This window comes from Carassius gibelio, chromosome B3 (genome assembly GCF_023724105.1).
Source record: "Carassius gibelio isolate Cgi1373 ecotype wild population from Czech Republic chromosome B3, carGib1.2-hapl.c, whole genome shotgun sequence".
NCBI classification, from domain to species: Eukaryota; Metazoa; Chordata; class Actinopteri; order Cypriniformes; family Cyprinidae; genus Carassius; species Carassius gibelio.
Genome location: NC_068398.1, coordinates 15,728,470 through 15,740,869, shown reverse-complemented (window position 1 = coordinate 15,740,869; position 12,400 = coordinate 15,728,470). Strand labels below are relative to the sequence as shown.

Here is a 12,400-nt window from a genome sequence, read left to right as displayed (position 1 = left end):
ATGAGGACCTACTTTTGTCCTTAATTTTCTATTATTTACTGCTTAGTTAATATTGCTTCCATATTAGTTAATAGTATTAAGTTCAGTAGTACTTACTTTTTGCATAGTTTTTGGGTCTGTTTTTGGGTCAATATTATTATTATTTTTATTATTATTATTATTATTATTAAAGCAACTTTAATTCTTGTTCAAATGTAGAGTTGAGCCAGAGTAACCATTGCTACTAGCTTTGTGTCTCATAATTAATATTTATTAATAATCATTTAAATTCAAATACATTTTTCATGATCATGTAGAACAGACATTATTACACATATATTTAATGGATTACAAACAATTCACGCTGACATGCATTGAACCAAACATATAATCCTGTAACTGACACAATCAGGCACTTCAATAGGAAAATGCATTGGGTGTCAGTGGGCCGGCAAGGGAGGCAATGATGTGAAAGTAGGCATTGACTTATTACTGTGGAGGCGTTAGTGTGTTGATGCGTTCATCCATGTTAAGTCACAGTCAGAACAAGTCCTTTTTGCAGTTTGTTTTTAATAATATTTTTCCCAGCATGTTTTTAAACATTAGCCATTAAATATATCAATGTGCTATCATAATTATCTCAACTTATTGCTTGTGAGAGGCACTATAGGGCTAATGCAGTAGACTCACTTTTCAGTGTCTTTAGAGCTGCCTCCAATTTTATGTTCAATATCGTTTTTTTACAGTAAAACGTTAATATTGTAAATGTAAAATGTATTTATTTTTTATACATTTAAGTCTGTAAAGTATAATTATAAATTGAAAATGTAAAGAAAAGTTATTTGATAGATCAATTTAATGCACCCTTGCATAATAAAACATTATTATACTATACTATATTCATTATATTGTATCATTATTATAAAAAATAAAAATAAAAAATAATAAAAAAGGAAGAAAAATAAAAAGTTTACATTAATAGAAAAAAAGCTGTGAAATTAGTATAAATCAAAATAAATAGAAGAACAGAACATTCCTTTAGATTTTGAGATAATTATTTGGTTTTAAAAACCTCTGAAAAACGAATTATCATTAACCCTGATGTCCGAGCCAGGGGCTGTAATGTCTCGCTGATGTAATTTAGCAAGAAACCCATTACAAACGAGACCCAAAGAGAAGGAGAAAAGAGCAAACAAGGTGAATGTGGCCAATTTCTAAAGCCATGTAATATGAATGCAGCTAGTAGGGTGAGCTGCAATGGCTTTTCATTTGATTGAAGAGTCTTGAGTTCACAGATTGAGTCTGATTTTATTCTCAGAAATGCCTTTTCATTCCTCTGTTGTGCTTTAGCTCAGCTGGGGGCTCTGTAATCTTAGCACTGGTTAATTAACTTTATTTAATACAACTTTATTAATTTAACTTTACTTTAGGCTTATAGGACCCTAGCCCCATCCACCCCCCCACCCCCCCCCAAAAAAAAGTTTAGCCTGTTGCAATGAACTGCTACTTTAACATGGTAAATAGAATATATCATGATTTTCACTGTACATTGTTTCTGTAAATAGCATCTAGAGCTGCTTGCACTTAGCCTATTGTAAATAAGTTATTTCGCTAAAAAAAAGTGTGTTAATTCCACTTAGTGTAAATAGCCACTGCCGTATTTTTCGTTGCCATGGTGAATCATAATATCGGCGCTCCATTGATAATGGCTTTTTGGTCACACTTTATTTTAGGGTCCAATTCACACTATTAACTAACCATTAACTATAACGTTTGCCTCAATTAACTCCTTATTTGATGCTTACTTATAGTTTATAAGGTAGTTGTTAAATTTAGGGAATTGGGTAGGATTATGGATGTCATGCATTATATGCATGCATTATATATCCTTCATATTCATGTTCATCTTCACAAAATCGATAACCGTTTTTGTTTTTGTTATTAAGATAAAAACAGAGAAAGTAGAAGCTTTAGTTGCTCCTAAAAATATTATGGTTGGAACTGCTGTTCTTAGAGAACAAATAAATTATTTTTTTCTTTTTCTTTTTCTTTTTTCACAAAAAATTAAATAAAATAAATAATAATAATAATAATTCATGTAGTGAACGTACATGTAGCAGAAACAAGATATTACCACCTGCAAAGCTCTTTGAGATATAAATTCAAACTTGAGTGCTTAACTCCCTGTCCCTGAAGGTGCGATTTCTATATATATATATATATATATATATATATATATATATTGAATGTTCACCTGCATTCATGTGATCACAAAATACAGTAAAAACTTTAATAATGTGAAAGATTTTTACAATTTAAAAATTCCAGGCTTTAGTGTCACATGATCTTTCAGAAATTACAAAATATTATAAATATTAAATGTGGAGATTGTGATACTTTTCTTTAAGTGGCAAAGTAAAAGTGTTTACTTTTTCTTTTGAAAAATGCAATGCATTTTGCAAAGTTTATTTGAAATGAACAGTGATCAGAAAGCTTGTGTGTGCATAGGAGCTGTGTAATGACAGAAGGTGGTATATAAAGTATCTACCCTCAGAGTTAGTTGAGTTTGATCACAGAGCAGAGCAATTATAAGCTTCATACACACTGATGCTGGAAGGGAAGGTCATTATGAAGGGCAGAACCCTGATTTACACTCTCACTGTCTTAATCATTAATTAATAATTAATGTAAATGGAACATCAGCATTTTCTACAACTCAGCTGAATTAAAAATTAAAGCTCACACAAACCTGTACTGATTTGTAATGTTAATAGTAGAACTGATTGTTAAGTCCGATGTGTAATAATTAGAGCTATCAATTTAACATATAACAGCTAGTGTGGTTAGTTTAAAAAATCAATAAAAGTAATTCAATAAAAAAGTAAAGTTATTAGTTATATTCATATTTAAATTTTAATCACAATAGAGGGGCTTGATATGTTTCTGACATCTTTAAATTGATATATATATATATATATATATATATATATATATATATATATATAGTGCACGCCTGCTCTATTGGTAGTAGTTCGGCGGAGTTGATGATATTACCGCGACACAGCTACGCTACAGCGAATGTGTGTACCAACTGAGACGGGAGAGGTATGTATCAACTCGTCTAAGTTGAAGGAAGAACATAGTGAATATGGAAAAACTGTGGCGTTTTCCTCTAAGGGAGATTTTGGTGCTTCTGGATCATGTTTAGATATGGCTTCTTTTTTGACCTATAGAGATTTAGCCAGCAACTGCGAATGGCATGGTGAATTGTGTTCTCCGACAATGTCAACGACAAAGTATTTCTGAGCCCATGTTGTGATTTCCATTACAGTAGCATTCCTGTATGTGATGCAGTGCTGTCTAAGGGCCCGAAGATCACGGGCATCCAGTATGGTTTTCTGTACATTATGTACCTTTAACTTTTCCGGCCTCTTATTGCTACCTGTCCCAAATTCTTTGGAAAAATTTGGCATGACATTTCAAAATATCTCACTTTTAACATTTGATATGTTATCTATATTCTATTTTATATAAAATATAAGTTTATGAGATTTGTAAATTATTCTGTTCCTTTTTTAATCACATTTTGTATTGTATCCCAACTTTTTGGGTTTTTATTTATATTTTTGTATTCTTTGATGTTGGAAATTACTGATGCATTCACACCTACTTGTAATACACAGATAAAGCATGATTTCAAACATTTTGAATAATACTTAATTAAGTTTGTTTTTCATATAGTTCAAAGGCAGTGTATAGGCTGCACTACCTCTGATGGAACACTGCAGAAATGCAAATGAAGTTATTATAAGGCTGTTTACCAGAGAATCTGTAATTGATTTTGTTTAAAAGATATTGTTTGTTGCGGCAGGCTTTTGTCAGCATTTCAGATCTGGAAGCTGGGCTTATTTTTGATTCCCAGAGCAGAGGGTCTTTTAAAGTCTTCACATGCCAAAATAGCTTTGATTTTATCTCCACTGACAAATTTCATTTGTCTGTCAGATATCTTTTTTTCCCATCAGCAGCCGCGTGAAATCGGTTCCTCAATCTGTGCCTGATGCTCAGTGGTTTCCAGACGCAGTTGGAAAGAGATTATGTCCCTTCTTATCCCCTCCAAGTCAGCTCATTATTCACATTTGGCTCTTTTGGTCTTAAAACCGCATTACCCATGATGTCCCCCGTTGAGACTAAAAACTAAGACTAAGCTGACCTGCGTGAAAGCATGGGTAATGTGTGCTCGATGAAGTGTGGATGTGGGCAACCTATTGTTTTGGGGCAGATGGACTCCTCCTCCTCTCCACCTGCCATTTCCTGTCTCATGTCTCTTCCTCTTGTTGTTTACGATCTCTTTTGTCATTCCCTCTTAAATCTTTAATCCTGCTCCATATTTCTCTCTCCCTTGACATTCACGCCCTTCCCTCCTGCTTCGTTCCCCATCCATCTGCTGCCAGGTTCACTGATACGAGAACCAGTTCAGGGTGTCTGCTCATGGAGAACTGTGGAGTGTGATTGTGCTAGAAGTTGTCTATAAACAATCCTTCCAGCCAATGGACACATGCCAGCAGGATGCCTCTTGCTGCATCTGACAAAATGTGCTTCTTGTGTCTAAGGAAAGTCCTAAGACAAAGACCTCTGTAAAGCATCCTTTTAATTATCATTTTATGATAAATTCATGCAATTGTTTTTCACTCTTGTGCAGAACAGAACAGAGGGACTCTGTGTGCTTTGTGTGCCAAATTGGAATTAATTCACTTTTCTTTTTTTTCTCGATGATTGTGATGTGGTGTGCATTTTTTTAATGTTTTTTTTTTATTTTTTATGTTTTTTTATTTATTTATTATTTTTTACGTTTTCCTGGCTGATATAAAGGTGGTCTTGGACATTATTCTGACATCTATGGATTAAGCTTTGCACCAGTTTTACAACTGCCATTGCAGAAATATCCAGGTGATAGAATATTATTTATGTATTCAGCAAGCAAACATGCCCCATAATAGTGGGTTAGTCTTGCTAAGAACCTCCCACTCAGATAGGAAGAGACTGTCTGATTGATCTGATGTCAAATGAAAAGCAACCAACCACAGATTACATTTTTGAGTCACCCATCCTATCTTTACTTTTTAGCTGTGTATGTAGTTTTAAGTGAAAGCTTTTTTATATACTATTAGTTAACATTAATAATGCATTAACTAACAATGAGCTATATATTTGATGCATTATTTATTAATCATTGTTAATTTTAGTTAATTAAAAATATAATTGTTTTATGTTAGCTCAGGCCCATTAGCTAATATTAACAAATACAACTTTTAATAAGTTTTAGGTAACACTTTAGCATAGGGTCCAATTCACACTGAAAACTATAGTTGCTTATTAGCATGTCTATTATTAACATATTGGCTTTTTATTAGTGCTTAGTAAGTACATATAATGCATGACATCCATAATCCCTTAATTTAACAACTACCTTATAAACTATAAGTAAACATCAAATAAGGAGTTAATTGAGGCAAAAGTTATAGTTAATGGTTAGTTAATAGTGTGAATTGGACCCTAAAATAAAGTGTGACCAAGTTTGAATAAGTAATATTATTAAATGTTGAAACCAATTTAAATAAATACATGCATGCAAAATATTTTTTGTCAATTTATGATAACATAATATAAACTATAAACTAAAATTATCAAATAGAACTTTATTGCAAAGTGTTACTATTTTTTATACTGATTTCTTTTTAGGTAAAATTTGACTAGACAATTTATTTTGTTTTTGCTTGAAATGTTGAGATATACATCCATAATTGTGCAAATACATGAAAGTTAATTATATAGCAATCTCTGCGAACTATGTTACAGAAAGCAGAAAAGGTCAAAACAGGCATAACTGGAAAATACAGTTCTGCTTGTGAATATCTAATTTATTCAATCAAACTAAACTCGAATGCCAATCCAATTAATTCAAAACAATAGTAACTGAAATAACGAATTAGTTCTGGCTCAAAAACATTCATTGTATCAGCCCACTTCTATTATCATCCAGGGTTTTGTGTGTGTCTGTGTGTGTGTGTTTGTCTGTGAGTGTGATATGACATTAGATGGTTAGGAAATGGACTGTGAATGCTCTGTGGATATGCTGCCAGAGTATGAAACGAATTGGTGTTTATTGAGATAAAATAAAATAGATTTGCATTGACCACTGGTGTTGTCAAAAGTAGTATACTTCCCACCAACCTCCAAAATTAAATAAAATAAAAAAGTTGCTGCATGAAAATGTTAATCACACGCTAATCAGCCTGTCTAATGCATTATAATGTTTTCTTCTCCTTCAGCTGACTTACCTTCCTCCTCCGTGGGGTGAGTGTGTGACCAGAGCCCTGGATTCAGGCCTCTTTCAGGTGTACAGTGTGTCTGCCTGCCGTATTGAGTGTGAGACGCGCTACATCGTGGAAAACTGCAACTGCAGGATGGTGTATATGCCTGGTAGGTCCCAACATAACACTGCTTGAAACTTATCTTGTTTCTTCATACTCACCCTCTCTCACTTCTATAATACATTTCTTTTCACTGTTCAGTTTCAGAAATTATCGTGATTTTATAAACCCCTCTGTATATTAAGTGGCCATAACCATGATGTACTTACATTTAAATTTATCATGTGATACAATACACTTATTGTGTACATATTTTCTGATGTAAATGCATAAAGCCACCTAATATATAGTTATACCAAAAAACATGTCAAAAAAAGTGCCTGTGATGGTATTATTATTAAAACATCAATCTACATTATATATATATATATATATATATATATATACTTAATTTGCATACACATCAGAACAGATTTCCAAAATTAGACATCACTAATAATGTCTGTGACTATCACGAAGCCAGCAGGGACCAATGTTCCCATCTTCTTTGTGTAAACCCATCTCAGTTCTTTAATTCTTGATGAACAGTCATTCAATGAGGTCACATCTCATATTCTGGCAGAAAGCAAGTCAGTATGAGGTTGTGTGTAGTGATAACTTAATGGCTTGTGGCCTTTGTGGTTTGCATTTGGCAGCCAAGGTAAACCTGACTGAACTTGTCTAGATGAGGTCAGAATATAGAATATAGTTTTCTGTGGGTCAAAGGTGGTTTGGAACAAGCCCACGAACAGACAGCAAGGGCCTGTAAGCATAAACCATGAGTGAACTTGACATATTGTATAATTTGAGAAGTGTGGAAGATCTCTCCGCAAAATGGTCTTCAAAAGCATTCCCTTTTAATTTCATTTCACTGATAAAATAGTCATTTTGGTCCATTCATAAATACTCATCTTTAGCTGTTGCTAAATGGTCTTTTTAAAGATGCAGTATATTTCCATGATTTCACAATGTGATTTTCATTGTGACTTAGTGCCCTTTATGTCCCATTCTTAATGACAATTTATGCTCTTCCCTAATAGCTGATCTTTAAAGTTATTGCTGCAGTCGTTTTTATTTTCAACCAATCTCCTTTAATGACACTATATGGTTTCCATTTTCACCTATCTGATAAAACTCAACTTTTTTTCACAAAGGTCCCTATTAATTCTAACCCATAGGTGCCAACCTCAACCTCTTGCTACTTCAGTTGATGCTGACGACAGGACAATTATCTCATGCTCTAATACTGCAATTATAGATTCATTAACTGATTGTGACTGCTCTGTGATGTACATTCAGGATATGTCTTTGGCCAAGATCAAGTGCAGACATGCACAAAGCTCTCTTCCATAAGCACACACACACACACACACACACACATACACCCTTTCCCAGTTGTTTATTTCCTTGTCGTGCTGCTGAGTTTGGCTGGGTGAAGGTTGGGTCTGTTTTTCTCCTACTCAGAACACAATTTCAGTGTCTCATTATTAATTTAAGAAGGCTGAATAAAGAAGAAATTTTCTTTGGCACTTACCTTTTTTCTGTTTCTGTTTTTCTCTCATTTCTAGGTGATTCTCCATACTGCACTCCTGAACAGTACAAGGACTGTGCTGAACCTGCTCTGGGTGAGTGTGCTTTTCATGCGCACGTACACACACACACACACACACACACACACACTGTTTCCATGTTTTACGGGAATATTCCATAGACGTAATGGTTTTGTAGTGTGTATACTGTATTTTTATCCGCTTACCCTACACCTACCTGTAAACCTCACAGAAAATAACTTTAATTCTGTATCATTTATAAGCTGTTTTCCTCATGAGGACCAAAAAAAATCTCCACAAGATAAAAAATGACTAGTATTACTATGCTTGTTTGGTACATTTGGTCTCTATAATAATAATAATAATAATAATAATAATAATAATAATAATAATAATAATAATAATAATAATAATAATAATAATAATAATATAGTAATAATATAATAATAATAAAAATATAATCATATAATAAATACCCAGTACACACACTAATCTCTATACCCATTTATTATTTATGCATATTGTATACAAGTATTGGCTCAGAACAATTCAGAATAGCATTTCCCACATTTAATTTAAGACACATTGAGAGTTTGTATTCCATTTTGTTTGTAAATGCTCCAGTCAAGGTTTTGTTTGGAACAGCATACATATTTCTGCCTCCATTAAGCATACTTTCTCAAAAAAAAAAGTTGTAAAGTTTGATATGATCTATCTCTATAAGTCCAGTGGATCTCGGTCCTGGAGAAATCCAGCACTGCATATTTTTTATGTCTCCCTGTTGATTTAAAAGACAGTTTATATTTAGTAATATTCTAAAATTGGACTGCATTGACACTATCAAATGCAAGCAAAGCTTAAACTCTCTTGAGCTGGATGATTACACTGTTGGCTTCTGTACACCCTTAAAAATTCTGGGTTAAATACAACCCAGTGCTGGGTGAAATATGGACAAACCCAGCAGTTGGGTTAAAATGTTTAACCCAACCTTCTGGGTAGTAACCCAACCGCTGGGTCAAAACCAGTACTGGGTTGTATTTAACCCAGCATTTTTAGAGTATAGAGCTGCTTTTTAACTTTTAAGTCAGTTATTAAGTCAAACTTGAACTGTTTTGTGCACCATCCCTACCAGCAGAATGCAGTCTGGCCCTCATTAACTCCCTCTCTACGTACCATCTGACAGTATATACCAGCAGTCTATCCCACACATAATAACCGAGTTGGCTCCATGTTCACTAATTATCTTCCACTAATGAGGAAATTCAAATTAAAGCACAGCTCGGAATATATATTTTCAAACGGCTCAGGTATTCAGCACACAAGCCATTTCCAAAGAAATCCTGTTTTGACCCAGCAGTTGGGTTAAATGTTTAACCCAATCTTCTGGGTATAACCCAAGTGCTGGACCAAAACCAGTAGCGGGTTATATCTAACCCAGCAATATAATGTAGATCTGCTTTCTAGAGCTGCTGAATCAGATTTATTTAATCATTTATGAATTCTGCAACATTAACACAGTTATTTTCTGGTTTATTACTGTGAATATTTAGCACTATCTGTATTGGTAACATTTTAGGATGAGCAATTGTCACTATTAAGTATTAGCATGCCTATTATTAATATATTGGATGTATTAGTACTTATAAAGCGCATATATTCTGCATGAATATATTCTACATCTCTGATCCTACCCAATACTTAAACTTAACAACTTCCTTGCTTACTATTAATAATAGAATAGCAAGAATTGGACCTTAATATGAAGTGCGACACAAAACATCCCAAATGACCAGTGCTTGTGTACTTCAGTGCCAGGATTGAGAACTACTGTATTTTTCTGCAATATAAATAGGCTGGTTTCAAAACAACGTAGTCTTTTCTTTTTTTTTTTAAGTGAACTCCATATTTGACCTGCATGACATAACAAAAGAAGAACGATCCTGCTGTAATCAAGAAAAATTCTACACAGGCAGGTTTTTGTTGTGGTACTCACTTTCATGGTTTGAGTCCGGATGTTTTTGACTTTTTCTCATCAGTGAGACAAGCTGGTCGGATAAAGTGTGTTTTGAATCCTGATGTATTACTGGGCTCATTTTCATTCATCCAGCAAACTCCCGTGGCACAAAATACATATGCACAAGTTTCTGTTCAGCAGACCCTCATGACTATTACTGGACTGACCCTTCACAAATCCAATTACATGGGCAAAACTCATGAAAACAGTCACCACCGTCCCTCTTCATTCTCTGCTCCACATCTTCCTCCTCTGTAGCTGTATTTTGTTTTTAAGTCACATACTTTGAAAAGGGGAAAAGGACAAATGGAAGAACAAAAAGTAAAATAAATATAATAGAACAAATGAGTTTGTTTGTATGTGTGCTTGTGTCTCTCTTTTACAGCAGTTGAAAGCATTAGACATCAGCACATGTCATATATAATCTTCCCAAGCTTCACCAAATTAGACTTTATTACCTCTGCATGGAGAAACTTTGAAAGTATGCTTTGGTTCTCTTACAAAATAATTGTATTTTTCTTTGCAGATCTTTATTCCTCTTGACACTGAGACTCTTTTATTGAACTTCAAATCCCCTCGTGAACTCACACAAATTAAGTCATTATTTTTTAGTCAGTTATTAAGTCAGACTTGAACTGTTTTGTGCACCATCCCTACCAGCAGAATGCAGTCTGGCCCTCATTAACTCCCTCTCTACGTACCATCTGACAGTATATACCAGCAGTCTATCCCACACATAATAACCGAGTTGGCTCCATGTTCACTAATTATCTTCCACTAATGAGGAAATTCAAATTAAAGCACAGCTAGGAATATACATTTTCAAACGGTTCAGGTATTCAGCACACAAGCTTTTTCCAAAGACATCCTTAGGTTATTAATATATCCAATTTCACACATTTTTACCTTTCTATTAGAATTCTCTATGCACAATTATGCAAGATAAAGCCAACAGAGTATGAAGAGGGACAGACTTGTAAACCACTGGAAAAGTTGCAGTGGGAAGTCTCTGACCTCAGCTGACAAGTAAAGGCACTACGACACAGCACAAGAGGCTGAACAGCTTGTCCGAAACTTTCGCTGCTGGCTTCAAAATGCTTGACAGCTGGTTCTTATCTTTGGCAAAGTGGATAGGAAATAATCACCAACTCCAACTTTCTGTTCACAGCACACTGAGGATAGAAGGAATATGTATTTTCGGTTTCAACAGAACAATATGCAGATGAACACTTTGAAAAATGAATGGGAGGCTATTAGAGGTATGAAAGGGAAATTGCTGGAATAAAAAGAAAGAAAGAAAAGAAAGCTAAAGGAAAACAGAACAAGTGAGATTGACCATGATAGAACACACTCAGAGACAGAACAAGGACTATTACACACAGAATGTTAATCAAGAGATGTTCAGAACAGAATAACAATCCACTGCTTACAGCACACTGTGCACTATACTGTATACCGCCTATGCAAAGAGTATTCAATGAGGAAATAGTATGCGATGTTACAAAAAAAAAAATGTACTCCTAAGAACTAAGCATTGCTGTTTTGTTTTGTTAATTCAGTTATTTTAATCCAAATAACATTTTTTTTTCTCTTTCTCTTTTGGTAGTCTGATCAAATACTGCAAGAGGGAAATATTACAAGTCATGATCCAAGCCAAGGTCAAAACCTGGTAGTTAGAACAAATAACAAATACTTTATAGAAATGACATGATGACATAATGATTTAGTACTTATGTAAAATACTAAATCTATTCTGTTAGAATAGTAGTTAGTTGAATAAATGAATAACTGAAGATGGTACAATAAGATCAAATCCTTAACATGAACTAAGAATGAACAATACTTCTACAGCATTTGGTAATCTCAGTTAATATTAATTAAAGCATTTACTAATACATTATTAAAATCACAAGTTTTGTTTGTTAACATTAGTTAATGTCAACTGTCAACATTAACAAAGATTAACAAATAGTGTAATAGATGTATTTTGTTCATGTTAGTACATTAACTACTGTTAACAAATGACACCTTATTGCAAAGTATTACCCAGGGTTACTTACCCTGATGACAATAAAAGCAGAATCCCAGTAAAAAAGATTAATCTGGTATTTATTCTATATACACAATACATTTTTACATAGACAGGTAAAGCATATTTTAATTGAAGATATGTGATAAAAGCAACACTATGAAAGAAAATTGAATGATTTAACTCAGTCTATACATTTTAATAAAAAGCAAAGATGTCTAGAATGTACATTTAATTAATGGAAATACTGAATAACAACCCCCTTACAATAACTATTACATTTTAAAATAATAACCCTATTAACAACATGCCACTCCGGGTCTAATTTTATTTTTGCTTTTAAAATATGAAAACTATGTCAGCATCGAAAGCCTTGTTGGTAGTAACTGTACTCACGCAACCTGAGGTCCGATTCGCT

General features: G+C 33.7%; 1 protein-coding gene across 3 annotated transcripts in view; it reads left to right on the top strand.

Annotated features, from left to right (window-relative positions):
- Positions 1-12,400, top strand: part of asic2 (acid-sensing (proton-gated) ion channel 2) — a 358,414-nt gene that overhangs the window by 332,349 nt on the left and 13,665 nt on the right. For all 3 annotated transcript variants that reach the window (XM_052551309.1, XM_052551310.1, XM_052551308.1), the window contains 2 exons: positions 6,309-6,459; positions 7,958-8,014. In XM_052551309.1, coding sequence (XP_052407269.1) covers positions 6,309-6,459; positions 7,958-8,014 — 208 coding nt within the window. The remainder of the gene's footprint in view (positions 1-6,308; positions 6,460-7,957; positions 8,015-12,400) is intronic.